This window comes from Argiope bruennichi, chromosome 4 (assembly GCF_947563725.1).
Source record: "Argiope bruennichi chromosome 4, qqArgBrue1.1, whole genome shotgun sequence".
In the NCBI taxonomy this organism is placed as follows: domain Eukaryota; kingdom Metazoa; phylum Arthropoda; class Arachnida; order Araneae; family Araneidae; genus Argiope; species Argiope bruennichi.
The window spans coordinates 115,911,124-115,930,731 of record NC_079154.1 but is presented as its reverse complement, the minus strand read 5'-3'; the positions used below and the strand labels follow the sequence as shown (position 1 = coordinate 115,930,731).

The 19,608-nt window shown below is 26.2% G+C and overlaps 1 protein-coding gene across 1 annotated transcript; it reads right to left on the bottom strand.

Annotated features, from left to right (window-relative positions):
• Positions 1-5,747: 5,747 nt before the first annotated feature.
• Positions 5,748-19,513, bottom strand: LOC129966507 (protein phosphatase 1J-like). The gene is made up of 11 exons (XM_056080941.1): positions 19,185-19,513; positions 16,914-17,211; positions 15,932-16,033; positions 13,578-13,757; positions 13,380-13,492; positions 12,618-12,702; positions 11,630-11,748; positions 8,168-8,231; positions 7,643-7,750; positions 7,388-7,551; positions 5,748-6,031 (listed from the first exon to the last, which is right to left on the bottom strand). The coding sequence occupies exons 1-11, from the start codon at positions 19,418-19,420 to the stop codon at positions 5,848-5,850; spliced, it is 1,653 nt and encodes a 550-aa protein (XP_055936916.1). The 5' UTR covers positions 19,421-19,513; the 3' UTR covers positions 5,748-5,847.
• Positions 19,514-19,608: the final 95 nt, after the last annotated feature.

Here is a 19,608-nt window from a genome sequence, read left to right as displayed (position 1 = left end):
GTAGAATTTGTGCTGTTTTTCTAAACTATATGAAGGAAATAAATTTTAAAAAAGTGTAGTAACTTGAAGCTTTATAATATCTAGTGAATAAAATTGCTTGGAAAGTAAAATTCATGTTATTTCAAATTCCAATTGTTTTAAGTGGATTTACATATGCCTTCATAAGTTAATATACTGTCATTTTACTAATTGCTGTTCTTATAAAAAATTTAATTAAATTATTAAAGTGACTTTTTATTTAATATAATCTAGTCATATAAATTATATTTACATTTACTCTCTGATTAATAGAAATCTGCAAAATGTATCTTATGAATTCTGATTATTTTTTAGCTCTTTTTCTTTATTTAATACACAATAGGTTTATAAGGAAAACAAAATGTCATGAATTTACCTAAATATTTTCAGAATTTTTAACTGCAAGAAATTGTTGTACATTCACTTATGGAGGTCATTGTATAATGTATGTAGATATGGTGGATTGTAATTTATTAAAAGTGATATTGCTACTATGGAGATAAATCATTGGAATTTTGCTGTCTGTTTGCAATGATTTGTTATGTATCTAAGACAGGATAGCATGTGACTATTTTTTCTCAAGAATTTGAATGTAGATCTCAGTACTGCATTGCATTTCCATCATAGTATGCTAAATTCTGAATATCAGTGATGAATATAGTAAATTTACACATAAAGAATTGAATAATATTAATTAATGGTGGATAAATTGATACTAAAATTACTGCATTCTTTTAATATATTTTATTGTCAGTAGATAGAAGTATAATCTAAAAACTTAAAATTAAATTTGAAAAAAAAAAATCCTTTCCCAGAACCAGCTTTTACTCTTAGGTATATGAATTGTATAATGGAAATATTGTAATCAACAAAAAAAAAAAAAAAAAATCGATTTCGACATTTTGATGAATTGCCTTGCAGCAGAGTGACTTCAAATTAAATAAAATTAGCATTATTTCTTCTTTTCCATGAGCACAGTAATTCAAAAACACATTGAGTTAAATAGATGGAACTTGGTAAGTGACTTGTATTCCAAAAACTTATAAATTTCTATCAAATTTTGAAAAAAAAAACCCCATATGCCATATATCTGTTGGAATACTTGTAAATATTATAACTATAAAGATAGTTATAACATAAAGAGTGAACAGATAAAATTAGGTGCACGGTTTCTGCATCTAAAGTGCAGATCTGTACCGGATTTTGAAATAATTTCATCAAAGGATTGACTGTTTGTTCTGTAGGCTCACATACATGCAAATGTGATAACTCAAAAATGCAGAAACTTAGATTATTAACCGATATGTGATCTTATGGCTGAACCTGTAGTTCTGCCAAATTTTGGTTTTAATCCAAAATACTCATTTTCGAGACTGAACATTTGTGGCATTCATACCCTTGCCCAAAGATCATAATTTTAGGTAGGGATACAACAACTTTATTAGAAAGTGTTGAGACTGCTTCAATTTTTTTAAAGAATTCTATGTAGTCTACAAAAATTTTATGCTTGATTAATTACATTTGACTAAATTCGTCTTTGCACATTTAATCAAAATTTTGCCTTGCATTTTCAGAATAGTATAATCTATATTTTATTCATCATCCAATGTACCTTGCATGAGCATTTGTGTAAGAAAAAAAATTAAGTGAATTTCTCTTTATCAACTTATACAGATATAAAAGCCTGCTGTTAAAATTTATAGCCCATCAAAATCTTCTTAAAGTAAATGAATGATTTGAATTTCATCTCTTTCTACCAAAATTCAACTCATTTTACTATTGGAATATGTGCATAGCATTCATTTTACGTTGGAAAAATGTTAAAATGTAATGTTTGAAAAGAATTTTGCAATTAAATTCTTTATAAGTTCAAAATGCAATAAAATAACTTTGCTGACATTTCGGCTGGTATTTGATTACTAACAATACATAATCTAATATCAAAATAGATATCAACATTCCTTCTTTCATTATTAAGTGAGGAGTACGATGCTGATAGATTATTTGAATATTTCATTAGAGGTTTAAAAAAGAAATTTCTTGTAAAGAGATTCGAATCTATTGTTGGAAACATATTATCATATATTACAAACAAAATATTATCATAATGTTTTGTTTGTATATAAATGAAATATTATCATATTACTATCTACATTATTTGTTTAAATTTTTTTGTTCAGTTATTGCAATGATAATTATACTAATGATAATGTATGCATAAAAGTGTATTTGAAATAGTTGCAATGTGCATGTGTTTAAATGTAGTAGCTAAAATGATGAGAAACATTGTATAAGTATAAACATTTCTGAAAACTAGAGGAAATTTGTAAATAAATAAAATTAATATCTATAAACAGTTTTTTTTTTTTTTTTAATTTTAAGCATATTTTAGATTTGTATTTATCTTTTCCATTGTTAATGGGAAGAAATTTATACGCTTTGATTCATTTTTCTAAATGAATGACTCGCTTTCAGGATCTTCATTCCTTAAACTTCTGTTAATATATGTGTATTTTATAGAATAAATACGAAAAAACAAAAACAAAAACCTAATTTACAATACTGCGAAATAAGAGCCAAACATTTACATTTTTAATACTATTATGGTATCTGGGACTGGTCTCCATTAGAAAAGTATTTTATTGTGTACATGAATCCAAGACAAAATAATAGGTCTTTATTGTTTGACTAATCAGACATGGAGTTATATCTAAATTATTTATCTGAAATTAAATACCATCTTCAAACAAAATGTACATATGGCACCTATAAAAATTTTATTACATTCTAAGGTGAAATTTGTGTACTAATTAATACTATATCATTATAATTGAAATAAATCGCAGAGATTATAGCCAGCTTTCTTACCGTTATGACATTTACAATGTATTTTTAAAAAAAGGGGGGGGGGGGTCAATTCCTTATAGCAGAAACATGGCCATATAAGTAGTTAACTTGATAATCACTGGTCCTCAAACAATAAGTAATTTTAATTTTTTACCATTCAGGCTTAATTTTCGAAAATCCGAATAATAACTTACATTTGCTTAATTTCAGAAATCCAGTTAATTATGGATGTAATCAATATTACAAATGGAATTAAATTTTGAAATATTTAAGCTTGCAGCCTTCATTTTAATATTCAGCTCAAAGAATCCAAAATATTTTAGTAATCAAACATGAGATTCAATAAAGCAAGTAAAATGGATTTAAAATTAAAATTATTACCAATAGGTAATCACAAAATGAGGTCTTCTCTTCAAAGTATACATTGTTTTGAAGTGTCATTTATCACATGTAATATATTTTTCAAAAGACTTTAGTTTACAAAACTAATAAATTAATAATAAACATTCTTATTTTGAATGAGAACTAAATTCAGATTTGGATCATAATAAAATTTGTGTCAGCAACCATTTCTCCAAAATTCTGCACCACATTTCGGAAACTTCAGACTTGAAAACAGAGCGGATACATCAGGGATTTAGATTCACACTTATTGATACCAAGATCGAAATGTTCAAGCCAGATAAGTCATATTTGGAATGAGCTCTTTTAACCCTTTCAGATCCAGTGATATTATTTCATCTGCTTTTAATAATTAACAGAAGTTGTCACATACGTTCATATATTTCTAGATTGTAAATGAATTAACCTGAATGAAATAAACATTAATTTCTTTCCATAAATTTAAATATTTATTATCAAGTTAATTATATTATTGTCTCTTTTGAAAGAAACAACAAGGCTATTATTCTGAAAATGATTAAACAAAAATGTAGGAGATAAAATTCATTTAGAAGTTTGATAGAATGAAGTAAACTGAAAATTGAAGAAAAACATCAAAAATGCTAAAAATCATTGCATTTATTTACAATATTTTTACAATTTTATGCATCACTATCAAAGTATCATTTAAAAAATAAAAAAATCATGACCAGCTTTTGCATTTATAACAAACATAATATATACAGAATTCATTGGAGGTATAAAAGCTCCCAGTCAACAAATTTGAAGTTGCAAACAGTTAAAATACATATAAATCACAGTCAAAATAAATTTGATTTCACTCATCTGGAAGTCACATTTTATCTACAGATGATATGCTTTACATTAAAACTGATCTTGACTAATATACAACAGTTCACATAGCAAGAAAAGTTTTAAAGCAGTAAATAACCATAAAGATTTTATAAATATACCAACACAGAGCTATAATTATCTTTGTATTTGCTTTTGATGAGAAATATGATTAGTAAATATGATGAACTGCATAGGATAAAATGAGGTGAATTAATTCTTTGGACATGCAACATTAAATTTATGACTATAATTGCTAAGATTCTCTGTTTTAAAATTAAGTGTAAATTGTTTCGTTATATAGAAAAGAAAAGACTTTAGGAGCATTTTAATATATCAATTTTGGCACAATCTTTTGACAAAAAATTGTTATATTTTAAAAAAAAAAAATTTTAATTTCTAAATTTTTACATTCACACTAAGGATGATGGCAAATGCTAATTTAAAATTCAGAAGAATTTTTACATATGTTTTGTTTAGAGCAGAATATTGCAAGCTAAGAACTGAAGTGACTGTCAAATTCATTTAATAAATTATTTTTCTAAAAGAATGCTTAAAAGATCTACAAAAAGAATTAGTAAATACAAATGAGCATTCTGTAGAAAGTGTATCACAAAGAAATATTTACAAATCAAAACATTAGAATTACAAAATATTCTAATATATTTTCAACTTAAACAATCCAAATAGTAATAAGATGTTAAATTTTTGATTTGTTGAAATTTACATTCAACTTTCACCACTCCATTTTTGCGACATCGTATTATTATCAAAATCATATACTATCAGAGATTTAACAATAACTGATCACTGAAATAAAGGTAATTAATTACCAAAACTAATCAACATACAAAAATAACGTATTCAAATGCGGGCAATATTGAAAATAAACACATTTTTAAAAAATCAGTCACAACAAATAGAAAATCTTAAAAGATTAATGAAATATAATTTAAAAACTAATTTAACATTTATATTATATAAGAAAACATATAAATATTTAAATCTATAAAATATAATGGTTATCCTTATTCAGAGTATTGTAGGCTAAAAAAAATCTAGTGATCACAAAAACATCAATAACTGGTAATATGTTTTTTTGAAACACAAGTAAACAAATCGCGAAAAAAGTTTGAAAATCAATTGTAAAGGAATAATTGGTGTAAAGTTCTTAATTTAAACATAACAACTGTGCCATATGATTCAGTCATAGTTTTGATGGATTATTATAAATTCATACAGAAATCATATATAGTTAGCAATGAATAGGCTACTAAAATACAATTATTATTGCTGGCAATTAGTGTGATTGTACTTCAAGAGACTACCAGTTTGGAAGTTTTCATAAGTATAAAAATTTATTGCAGGTAGAATTTGTTTCTACATATGACATACAGAAAAAATCATGCACATCACAAATTTGAGCTTTATTATTTCACACTTAATGCTGAACTTTAAGTAAACAGAAACTTTTAACCAAATAAACATATAAACAAAAACTGAGATCTTTGTTCGTATATGATTTAACTGGAAATAATCTGATAACATAATTTTAAATTCATTGGGTTAAAACACTCATACCTATGAATTTGGTTTCTTACACATACAAAGAAAAACCAAAATTTCTATAAGTTTAAATATCATGCAGATGTATGAAAATTTCATACAAACAAAAGAAGTTCTGTAGAAACTTTTGAGCTTCCAGTTCCTTCTTAGCATAATACTACACAAAATTAATTAAATTATAACCTAGTGTCTTAGTGGATTCTTTTTTGCATTAAGTTGACAATACTCATCCTTGTATGGACGCAATGGAATTACAAAAACACTAATATCATCTATAGTAGCATATTTATTATCAGCTGTTCTCCAGTTTCTGTCTCTTAGTTTTCCACGTGCATGCATTACTAAATCTTGAGCTGCCGAAGTATACCTAGTAATAAAAATGAATATTAGAATAATACAGTTATTTCTAAAAGGAATAAAGATAACAACAAATATATATCTCCTAAACAGTTAGTTAAATCTAACCGATCAGGATAAATAACTATATTGATGATTGCGAGGTGAGTTAAAACGAGGAGATTAAAAATGATCTTCATTTGATTAAAAATAATAAATATTTATTTAGGGTTTATACTTTTAATAAAAAAAATCAAGGATATTTTAAAGAAAATTTAAAGACCTTACAATTATATTTTTTTTACAAAAAAAAAAAAAAAAAAAAAATGAAAATGATAAATTTAAATAAACTATTTTGGCAATAACATGCAAATGTGTCACTATTTTCTTGTCCACTATTTCTAGATATTTATATGTCAAGTACTAAGGGTAAGTAAATATGTATACTATTATATTCATTTTGCAATTAATAAACCAATAATTTGAAGGTTTCAAGATTACACTGTAAGTGCCCCTATCGTAGCTACAGGATGTCTAATACTAGATACTAATTTCACATAAATTAATAAACTTCACAAATACATTAATGCTCTATAGCTAAAACTAAGTTACAATTTGTTTTTCTTTTTGCTTTCCAAAAAAATAATGAATGAAAATTTTGCCAAGTTTTCATTGACTCTTCTAAAGCACAATACAGGTGATTCTGATAATATTCAATTTACAACTAAATCTTTTTTTTTGTAACTTTGTCATTAAGATTTTGATAAAATTCATTAAAGTAATTCTGATTATTTTCAAATTAAATAATAATGTTACATTAAACATTATTGAATGCGGAACTCAGCAAAATAAATAAATAATTTTTTATTAAAAATGATAAATTTAGTGGAGTGATTGCTTAAACTTGAAAAAGAGCAGATCGGTCTGCACTATTTCAATTTACATCTTATCATAATGTAATTTGCAGATATAATTCTGAGTAACGTGTATAAATGATACAGGATTCTAAATGCATAATGTGTGCATATTATATATAATTCTAAAGAGTAGAATATACATGTCCAGCTTGAGATTACTTTTAGAGGGTATGCTATAGTTAATATTGGACAGTCATCAAAATACAATAAATCAAATAAATAAGCTACAAACTATTTTAACTGCATCTAAATAGAGCACACCTTTAAACAAAGAAATTTCGTAATAATAAATTGTAAAATAGGTTTGATAATAATTAGTTATTAGTAGCGAATTCATTTCAATAGAGCTATGATTTATATTGGTTATTTTTCTTCTTTATAGTAGCATATTAACAGTTTTATTTTACTTCAATAAATAAATATTGAAGTAAAATATAAACTGGGACTAAGAGCATGGCTATTATATTTACCTATATTTGTAACGCTGAGCATCATTAGCAGGGAAGTGGTCTAAAGATTTTTGTACAACTTCTGCAGCCTTCTCATTTGTTGTGACATCCCATAAACCATCTGTTCCCATAATTAAAACATCTCCGTCAGTCAGTTCTTCTTCTAAGAGGTTGAATATCTTCACCTAATAAAAATAATTTAAATTGATAAAAAAATGAAATCAAATAATTTAAGAATATATCACAATTTTTAAAAATTGAAATTACACTACTTACTTCAGGTTCTGATGAAAGGAAGGGTTTGATATCAACATCTGTGTTTAAAGCCTTTAAATCATGATCACCAAAACCTCGCGTTACACCAATTGTTGCCAAAACTCGACTCTAAAAAAGACATACAAAATATAAAATTTAGCTAGAGAAACATGGCAAGCAAATTAAATACACACAATCTGAAGTAAGTTAAAAAACTTTTAAATATACAATATTTATAAAGTATGATTAGAATTATCTTTCAATAACTATGAGTATCAAGTTGACTCTTTAATAGCAAAATGTTACAAAACATTACTGACTGAGAATTATTTAAAACAAGGAAATGTTAAATTATCTATAAAAATATAATAGAACAATATTTAAATGATTCATTTCATATTTTAGGGTATTTTATTAAAATAAGAAAGAAAATATTATGATTTTTCATAAAAAGACAACTTTGGTTTACATTATTGCAAATTCAAAAATAGAAAAAGTAGAGAAAAACAAGAAGTAGAAAATAACTCAAAAAGTTTCAATACTTACTCTTTTACCTTCTCCATAAATCAAAGGAAATTTGAGATCCTCCATTGAAATGGATTTATAAGACCTAAATAATTTTGTAAAAGATTTTTTTTAAATACTAGTTTAAACTTTGTAACAGGACAAGAGAGTAAATAATAATAATAATAAAAAAAAAGTGTATGTCTCTTTCTTAAAGACTAAGTCAGCTAGCTATTACATTTATAAAAATAAACCAGCATTTAAAAGTTTAATATTAAACTACACAAAAATAATCTTTAGAAAATAAGCACTGCATTCTTTAAAAAAGCAAATTCATAATGAACAAAATATTAGGCTAGATAAAGTTGGAATATTAAAGCATGTGTACAGTGCGAGTCAAAAGTCTCAGCATAATAATTTTAAAATAAAACTTTAAACACCTTACTTTTATATATAAAATGATATTAAATATTACTATATTATAGTATATTTGTACAGTATTACTATAGTATATTATATTAGTCTAGTACTATGTATAATATATTAATATTAGGCTAAAAAAAGTCGGAATATAAAAGCATGTGCACAGTGCGGGTCAAAAGTTTTAGCATAATAATAACAACTTAAAAATAAAACTTTAAACACTTTACTTTTATACATAAAATGATATTAAATATTACTAATTTTTAAAACATTTTCCTCCTTATATTTGAATATAAAAGGGAAAAAGATTCAAACTCATTCAAAAAGTCTAAAATTTTTCAAAAGTAAATTTTAACTAATATTTTCTAAGAGTTCAATTTTAACAAAAGTTTGGTGCTTGAAAGTAAAACAGAATTCCATTTCTGAAATTGCAACTGCCTTTAAAAAAGTTCCAATATTCAAGAAAGTTTAGTATTTAAGTTTAATATTTGATATTCAGCTCCATGTCAACCAGTGACCAGTACTCATGATGGACAGTATGTCATAAACTTAGCTTGGGAATGAAAATACAGATGGATAATGTTCATGCATTTGAAAATCTAAAACATGGATTGAATACGTGCTTGAAACTACACAATAAATTGAAATTATAAAATTGCTTATAGTGTGTGTCTAACAGTGCACATCACTTATAGAGGAGTAGCTGTAAGTCATATTCAGTGATTAAAAAAAAAATGAAAGAATATGCTTAGAAGATAAAATAGTGGTGGATTGCTAATGGTATAGCAATTTCAATAGCTGGACATTTCTAGCCTTCCTCTGTAATTAGAAAAAATTTAATATTTATGTAAGAAATACTGGACTTCTATTTCAATCCCTATTCTCAAATTAACATCTTGGTTGCTTAAGTTTACATGATATTCATTTAGAATTCACTTACATCATATGTAGAATATCCTCATAGATTCACAGTTGATTAAAATGATAAGCAGTATATATATATATATATATATATATATATATATATATATATATATATATATATATATATATATATATATATTCTAATATGCTAACATTTCAGGCATAACTAGTTTATTGGTTTTTGATGATATAATAAAATTTAAAACATAATAACAATGACAGTTGTATCAAATATTGTTTAATCTGAGGTTTTTAATATTTCAAGAACTAGGATTTAAAATAGTGAATTTTTAAAGTTTTATTTTAAAATTACTGTTGGAGCAAAGTTTTGACATGCCTTGTAAAAATTTGCCTTTATTATAACAAAATAACAAGTAAACTTTTGCAATTTTATTTCTGTATAAAGTTTTAATAGAAAAAAAAATATAAAAAGAAAATGTATTGAATTAAAATTTAAAGTAAAACAAATTACTAAAATATGTAAAAATTGAATAATTACGACTAGAGTGCCTCAATACCATGGAAGAGGGTCAGCAGCCGAGTAATGAAATCTGATTATTTACTGCCCTGGGTAGTTTGGTAAAAGTTCTTGTAAAATTAACTATAAGGTGAAAGAAGCTGCCGAAAAACAAGATTCTTTAATTAAAGATAAGTATCATTTAGAAATTTTGATGATTTTATAAAAAATGTTCAATATTTGAATTTTACCCTAAATAATTCTCTATAAATGCTAGTTTATTTTGCTTTCTTCATTATTATACCCCCAATGTCTACAAAGTAATCATAATGTTGATTGCAAAGAGATATTACTGAAATAATATCTCCAAAATACTCTCCTTTATAATTATTTTTACTTATTCTTTGCATTGGTTTTCTTTCATAAATGCATTATTTTGGAAATTGTCAATAATGGCCGTGCCATTGAAAGTTTGGCAACACACAAGGCTCATCTTCTGAAAAATTAAACAGACTTTAAATGCTTTTCTGAATATTGTTTGAAATTTTATTTTTCTGTCTTAGAATAATGTTACCTTATAATAATTATTAATCTCTAAGTTTGCTTGATTTAAGATATCATTTTACACTTATTAATAAATTTATACAAAAAAAGTAATTATATATTTTTGTTAATCACACTAAACAATTTCCTGCATAATAGCATAAATGCTTTAATTGATTCTCTGCAATTTCAAGATATTTGAAGATCAAAAAATTTATGCATCTTTCTATGCTTAATACATAAATGAAATCATCAGCAAAGTTTGCAAATAGTGAATTTGTTTTAAAAGATTGATTTTTTTAATTATAATTTAACTTAATTAGTCTAGGGGGGCATGCATAGGTCCTAAAAATTTCAAATTCAGTTATGTTTACTAAGCAAAAGTATTAGAAGCAGAATTAAAGAAACTAAAATTTCCCACACAAATAGAATAGATAGCATCATCTATATTCCAGATATCCACACCTTAAAATGGTTATAAATTTTAAAGTAGCTTAAAATTAAATTTAAAAGTAGTAGCCTTTGCATACTACTTTTTAATTTTTTGTCTCAACATTCCATTTACAAACATTCGTCTCTAAGATCAGAAATATGAAATACTGTTAAAAAACTCATTAGATACAGAAATTCATATAAAGATATCCATAAAAATATGTACACTTGAATGAGTTCTTATATCTTGATGTCAACACTTTTCTAGAAAATATGAGTAAGCTTTAAACTTCTTTGAATTCTTTAAATTACTTTAAAATGTTGCGGGGATCTCCTTCATAATGTTTAAAAAACTTTCTTAATATTACAGTTCAAAAGTTTGCATCAAGCCTGCTATGCTGAACAGAAATGATACTGATAAAATAAATGACTGGGATGCATAATGGGTGATAAAGATACTAAAAATGCAAAATCTAGTTCTCAATTTTCTCTCCTTGGTAACCCAAATATGTCTTAGCATTTGCAGAGTCGAGTTTTCTCCTGAATTGATGTCACTCTTCCACAATATTGAAGCATTCTAGTTAATTTAATAGATATTCAACTAATTTTATTATTTAATTTCTACTAGGGCTTAGATTTTACTTAGAAAGCAGCATATTTAATTTAAATGTATACAGATATTAATTTTAATTACTACTCGGTAATTTTGTAACAAATATACATACCAGCCACTCATAAAAGCATCCCTGTAAAGTATTTTTTCACCAAGATCTTTTCTTGCAGGACGCCTTACAAATTCTAAATGAGTAAATTCGCCTCCTAGCAGTTCAGGACGCAAGTGTCCCTAAAATAAATAAATATTTTTATGAAACTCTAAAGCAGAGAAATATTTCAAAACTTTGAGAATTTCTAATGATAATAAAGCAAAATGATAAAATTAAATCAAATTTGCTTAGAGATTAACCAATTGAGTATGATATTGAAAGTATGTGCTAATGAACACCTGCAATTTGTTAATTAAAAAATAATTATGAAAAATGCTTCAAAAGACTTTTCTTTTCATGAATAATTCATTTACAGGCTTATTTTTAACAGATCTAATACTAAAATAAAAAATACAAAAGACTACTATAGAAAACAAAATGTTTCCATCATTTGAATATTGTAATGCAACAGTATTCTGCTCTATATATATCAAATCATCATTTAAACTCAGTTTTATAAGTTCTATTAAAAATAACAACTAAATGTTTGAATAATTTTTAAAATAGAAAAAGTAAACACACACATCATTTTTAATGATTATTATTTATGATAAGTTTCAATGAATCTAATCTTTTCTCCCCCCTCCCATTTCCTTGCTTGTGAATTACAATAATTTAAACAAAAAAATGTGTTTTGTATAAGAATTTTTTCCCTCAATGCTTTAAAGAAATTAATGTAGTCAAAAGAAATCATGATGTTTCAGAAATGTTTTTAATAATATTAAATAAAACAGTGTATAAGATAATGAATATATTTAGGGAGAGAGAAATTCAAAAACTAACGAATCAACCTATGAAAATTATATTGAAAAAACATATAACTAAATTATTTTATACAATATCAATTTACAAAAATGCCTGCAAAAAAAAAAAAAAAAAAAAAAATCAATCTCTTAAATTACTAATTTCAGAACTTTACAAGGAATGAACTAAGGTGAAAATAGCATACCAATTTTCGTATTCTATTCCTTTCAGTTTCTGGAGTGAAATCATTCGACATAGGAAAAGTTTTGGTGCCCCTGCATATCACTGCCCTGTAATTCAATAAATAAAAGTCAAAACTGGGACAAAATATCTTATTTTTCACATAAAAGCAATTATATTAAAACATATTTAATAAGGAATAGCTTTCATCATAAAATAGATCATTTGAATAAAAAAAATACAATAAACTTATAATCTACCAAACTTATGACAAATATTAAAAAAAATAATTAATAAATGAAACATTGAAATTTAAATGCATGCATTTTTTATTACAAATTACAAACCAAAGATAGTGAAATCTTATATAAACTGTATGAAAATGATGGCTTTTACTTAATAAGGCTAGTTAAAAAAAAAATTTTTTTTAATGTTCTGATCATATTTTTGGAAGACCAAAAATCATAGTATGCAAAGCTGCAAATGGATATCTAAGTAAATGTACTATAAAATATATACAAATGACATAACAAATAAAGATACTGATCCTTTATAAAAGCTGCAGAGACAGCATTTATCTGTTTCACTATGCAAAAATGATGATGTAAGAGAGGGGATGGATATGCATAATATGGTATATGCATAATTTATTTTTGCTATAAAACTAAAAACATCTTAAGTTTCAAAAATCATTTTAAAAGAATTCACATATGATATTAATAATGTTCTATTTTTATTTTTCCAGATTCTGCAGAATAAAACTATTTATAAGGAAGGAGAAATTTACCTGCTATCCCCTGCATTTGCAACATACAGTTTACCAAACATAAAAACAGCAACTAAAGCTGTACATCCACCAGTCATTGTATATTGTCTTTTATCATTTGCAATTAGCCTATCCTATAAAATTAGAGTTCTTTCAACATATACTTGAAAGGAAGTGGTAACAACAAATTATACTAAGGGTCAATAAAATAATTCTTACCATTTCCCAGAATGCAGACTCAAGAGCTCCTACAATAAGGGAATCGACTGTTACATCTCTGTCATTGGAGAAACCCTGAAAACCAGCAGGTTGAGAACTCCTTTCATGACTACCTTTTGCCATCAAATTTAGTTCATCGTCAGGTAATTCAAGCAAGTCAGCAACTTCTTGCAACTTTGCCTAGAGAGATAAGTGAAATTTGTTTACTAAAAAATTGAACATTATTTTTCAACCAAAATAATAAGTTAATTTATACTACATTTGCTTCAAAAAGCTTGTTTGAAATAGCTCGAAAGCAAGGAAGTAAAAACATTTCACAGAATGCATTAATAGTAAAAGAAAGCAATTCAAATCATGCTAAAAAAAGGCAGAAAAGAAATAGCTTATTTATTATCTGTTTAATTCATATGCAAAAATAAGAAAGAGAGGTTCCAATGTCACAAAAGAGAGTATGTCATTAGTTGATTGATTGCCTAAACAGTTACATAAATGCCTCAATGATGCCATAAGATTCAATATCATTAGAAATGGTTGTATATACAGTATGGTCTATATACAGAACAGATGCAAGTCTATTAAAATACAGGATTTCAATGTCTACTGTAAATTCCTGTTATGGTAGACATTATAATTCAATGCTAATCTTGTGATGATTAAAGCAAAACTGAAGAAGTCATGCTGTCATACATTAGGTTTGTTCTTGTTAAAATAATTCAAACTGCGTGCATAAATCGTTGAAATGTTTGTGCAGCATTATGAAGTCCAAAAGTCATGAAGGGAAATTCAAAAAGTCCAAATGGCATACAAATAGCTGTTTTTTTCTATGTCTGCAGGTTACATGGGAATTTGATGGTAAGTCTGGTGGAGATCTAATGTGGAATAAAAAGTACAGCCTTCAAATTGATGCGTAAAATCATGCAAGTGGGGTATGGGATATCGATCTGTTAATGCAGCCGAAGCACGATAATCCTCGCACAGCCTCCACTCCCCATTCTTTTTCTTGATCATGTGTAATGGGCTAGACCAACAGCTATTGGATGGGCTGCATATTCCCTGTTCTAGTATGTTAGTGAATTTTGCTTTGCCGATTATATTTGATAAAAGATATAAATCAGTCAATAGTATTTAAATTGATCGATTTAAACTGATATATAAATATATATTCGTCAATCAAAATAAAAATATCATGTCCTACGTCACCAGTATGTGATGACTAAAGTGAAACTAAGGAAGTCATGCTGTCATACATTAGGTGTGTTTTTGTTAAATTAATTCAATCCAAAGTGAGACGATATAAACACTTAAATATAACGATCATAGATTAACAGTGGTAAGACTAATGAGTATTTCAAATCTCTCGAACACATGTAAATCAACAAAGCAAAGTTGAGTTTTCACACCTAAGTTCAATAACAAATTGTTTTAAGTTGTGCATGAGTTTATTTTTGCATCTTCGTTGCACTACACTTTGATTAAAGAATCATAAACAAGTTATCCATAAGAGAATAAATTGAAATGAAACACAATTATATTCTCAAAGAAGCATTTGGTCACCAGAGGCAGCTTATATATAATAGAGGTATAAGGAAACTACAAAGCATTGTGAACAGAAGATGCAAGTTACAAATATCAACTTAAGGCATTCAAGAATGCAAAGATAATGGAAACAGTGTCATTTGTAAACAATTCATAAACAGACTTTAATTTAATAAAAAAATATATATAATGTGTATTTAAAAATATTGTTTACATGAATAAGAAAAAGTTATGAGGTAGTTAAGATATACAATTTTAATAAAATTGAATAACTTTAATCTATAGTATTGCTGTGGGAACAACAATAAAAGTTTCTAATCTCAGTAGGAATTCCATAAGAATATTATCAAAATGATAATGCAAGCAGTATTTGCTTTTCTGATGCAGAGGAATATTTTCACAAATCATAAGGATCTATTATATTTTAATGGTAAACACAAATCATTAATTTCCTACATTAAATCAGAAGATACAATAGTTTCAATTATATTTGATAAATAAGGAAAACTTCATAATCAGAGCAATTTGTTTAAAATACAATGGATTTTTCAAAATGATAGAATTGAAAGAGAATCAATTAGCAATAAAAACATTTTTATCTGAATAATATATGTTTACAATTTAAAACAAGTTTTAAAAACAAACAACATACACACAATTACAATTCTATCACAAATTATTACAGATACACTACAATTAGAAATAACAAATAAGTATCCAAGATGTAACATAAAAGATAATAGATATTTTCTTTTAATGCCTTTCTTTACATGAAGAAGGCTGTGCTTCAAAAAATATACATATAAAATGAATTTTACCTTCACAATTTCGTGTAATGTACTAGATGCTGCCACAGCTACCCCAGATCCTGCATGACCATCAAATAATGCAAAATATATCCATGGTATGGTATGACCTATCTAGGAGGAAAATATATAACTTGTTATTTGATACTTAAGCAATTTTGTTAAGCTAAAATGTGACATTTTTCACCTGGCAACATCTGACATCAATAACAAATATAAGCAACAAATGGCATTAATAGTAAATGACCATGTACATGTTTCAAAACATCTTGGGATCATGGGAAGCATTATAAGAATTAAAACAAAAAACTATTATCTTATTTTTTGTAAATTTGTTGTAGGGCACATCATACAGCTTCTTCCATATCATTAGTTAAGATATCATTGGAAATTAAAATTCTGGCATTTTATTATCTTTTAAATATCAATATAAAAACAGAAAATTAAATTACCTATAAATTAGACTGATGAAAGTTTTATAAAGTATACTCATTAAACTGTAATAAGAATGATAGCTCACACTAAAGAAATGTAAATTTCAAATTTAGAAAATTGCGACAAGAACATAAAAGTGATTTTTATAAAAAATACCGGAGATTACTCAAAATATAATTCAAAATAAATTAAAAATATACTTATATATATAAGATTAAGATTTTAGAAGTTATAATACAAATAATAAGCATTTTAAAACAACATTCAAACGAAAATAAAAAGCAGTCTGATTGTGAAACAGCAATATGATTAAGCACTTACATTAATGCAATGCCAATCAGAGTAGAGATAGAAAAACAGTTCAACTGGAGTTCTTCATCCTCTAATAAATGCCTCATGAAGAATTATTTGTAATTTTTATATAAAAACTGGAAGCCACATTAGACTGTCAAGGATAAAATTTAATTTTATGAAAAATATTAAATAACTGCTTTGAAAAAGCTGGAGGTCTTTCAGTTCTGTTCAGCTGACAAGGAAAGGAAATATCTTTTGAACATACCTCTGTTTTCCGTAATGGTTCTGGAGTTGATGGAGGTGTGGTGAATTTTGGATCTTCAGGAACAGAGGTATTTCTCAAGCCAGCAGAGTCATTACCATCTGCTAAATTATTAAGTTCAGTTTCTGTAGCTATTTCAGGGCCATTTTCTATAGGTTTAGTATCTTCGGGTGGAGAAACTTTCACTTCTATTGATTCCTGCACTTCAGTTTTTATAGATGTTGTCTTCGATGGATACAAATGGCCTCGTATGGTTGCAGCCTGGTCTTCATTTCTAACACTTTTTCCAGCATTAATAGCTCTGTAAGAAAGTAAAATATTGCATTAATAAAAAGAACACCACAAAGATTAAATGATGTGAGTGAATAATATTTTAGTCATGCATCTATCATGGAATTCACTTTTAAATTTATGAGGCTTAGTTAACAATTAAAGGCTAAGAACAGAATAATATACAATCATATTTTATTTATTTCAAAAAATATACCTAATATGATGTAATTAGTCAAGTAAATACTCAGAAAGTATAAGTAACAAAGTTTGAACTGTTTATATTATATGGAACATTCCCCCCCCCCAAAAAAAACAAGATTTTCTCCCTCGGATTTTTCAGGTTTCATAACATCACTAAAATTTAATATTTGTCTTTATATACACAAAGCCTTTTGTTAGCATGATTTCTAAACTTCAATCATAATATTAGAACTTGTAATAATAAACTCCTTAATTGAACTAAACTAAGCTAAAGAAGAACAGTAAAAGATTCAGATTCAAATCCGAATAATCGAAAACTTTCATGCTTCTCTTTAAGTATAGAAGGTGCACTCTTTCTTAAGAGGGATTTCCACAAATAAGTATTAATGTTTATCTAATATTAATAACATTTTGTAAGCAACTTATTTTTGTGATATAATGCAAAAGTTATAAGTACTTAATATACAAAATACAGATAAATATTAAAGATTTTTACTGATATAATTTCATAATTTGATAAATTGATGTTAAAAATCAATTTATTCCATTTACTTGGAAGTTTTCATTTTATGATAAGTTCCATTTTATATTAAGATGCCAAGATTTCATCATGACTGTTGCTTTAGGCATATGTTTTTCATTTATTGGCAATTTAGTAAGGACTTCAATCAGCAATGTTTTCTTAATTTTGATGGTTTTTCATGGTAGTTGTAAATATCAAGAAATATTAAATTTTTTGTCAGACTATATCCCGGTAGTGATGAAATCTGAAGGTAGAAAACAGATGAAAAACGTGCTAAATTACCAAGAAAATGCATTATAAAATCAAATAAATCCTGTTAATGAGATTTCAATGGAATATGGAATGATTGATAGCATTTAAAAATCTCATGCTCAGCTCTGCACTTTTGTTTCATCATCTCTTGCCTCCAATTTTATAAAGCTTCAATATTTCTTCCCGTTTCCTTTTCAAGCTTCAAAAAAAAAAAAAAAAAAAAAAAAAATCCCTAAGTTTCCTCCCCATCAATTTCTTTTATGCTACATGAGCATATGCTATGAGTTTCTTATAATTTTCAAGCACCATCCAAGTTGTTGTCCAATGGCTTTTAATACTATATTCTCATTTTATTTTTTATGCAATAGATCTCATGTTTCAGTTGAATTGAAATGGCAACTAATAGAATTTACTATTAGTTGATTCAGAACTATTCAGAGTATCAACAAAGAAATGTTCATTAAGTAAATAAAAAGTGCTTAATTAATCAGAAAATACATTAAGTTCATGTACTTAAACAGAAGATAATCTCGAGTCTCAATAAAGTTTGTATATCATACACCATTACTTATATAATGCTACTTGAATAATGAAACTTGTTACAAGAAACTAATCACAACACTTTTTCTTTTATATATACTTCTATGCAAAACTCATTTTTTATACGTAGCACTCGTAATTCAGACTACTTTTCATATCCAGATAAAGTACAAAAGAAAAGAAAATAAGAACATTTTGACCACTAAATAACAATGAAAATTTCCATTGCAGATCTTAAATATTTGGTCAATATTTCGCAAGTAGAATTTAATTATTCATAAAAACAAATATGTATTTTGTATTTTTCGATGCTCATAAGAAAATTATAAATTTCATTTTTTGAGCAAATAAAGTTATTTGAACATAAAAATTAATGCCTAAACCACACCATTATAAACAGCATGCTGATTTCAATCGTTCCATTTTATACAAATTTTTATTTTGTTTTTTGAGATTCAAAGAGTATATTTGCATCTCACACTTACTCAGCATAACCTGAATTCCAAGGTAGTTTTGTTATGTCTCTAGGTACAATAATTGGACGTATTATATGGTCTGCTGACACTTGCACTTCATCATCAGATGTCAGCTGCAGAAAGGTTGGTCTTGCATAGCGAAATTTCAAAGGTGGTCTGTTAGAATATTCTCCATCTTTAATAGCTGGATATGTATCTAAGCCACCAACAACATTGTACAAAGCATTTTTGACTCTATTAAACATTCCTTACAACTTTAAAATAAATAAACACGTACATTCAACGAAAACAGACACCACAACATTCAGTACGTTGGCATCTCGTGATAATAACACAGTGGTTACAGTTTATTATTATTTTTTGCTGCTGTTGCAGTTTACATCATTATAGTGATAAAGTTGCATCATACTATGCAATTTTATCACTGTAGATG

Excerpts from the sequence above, each read along its gene's own strand:
- LOC129966507 (XM_056080941.1), bottom strand. The coding sequence starts at position 19,420 with ATGTTTAATAGAGTCAAAAATGCTTTGTACAATGTTGTTGGTGGCTTA. Across the intron at positions 11,749-12,617 it reads GGAATAGAATACGAAAATTG|GGACACTTGCGTCCTGAACT; the intron begins GTATGCTATTTT and ends TATTTATTTTAG. Across the intron at positions 7,751-8,167 it reads TTTATGGAGAAGGTAAAAGA|AGTCGAGTTTTGGCAACAAT; the intron begins GTAAGTATTGAA and ends TGTCTTTTTTAG.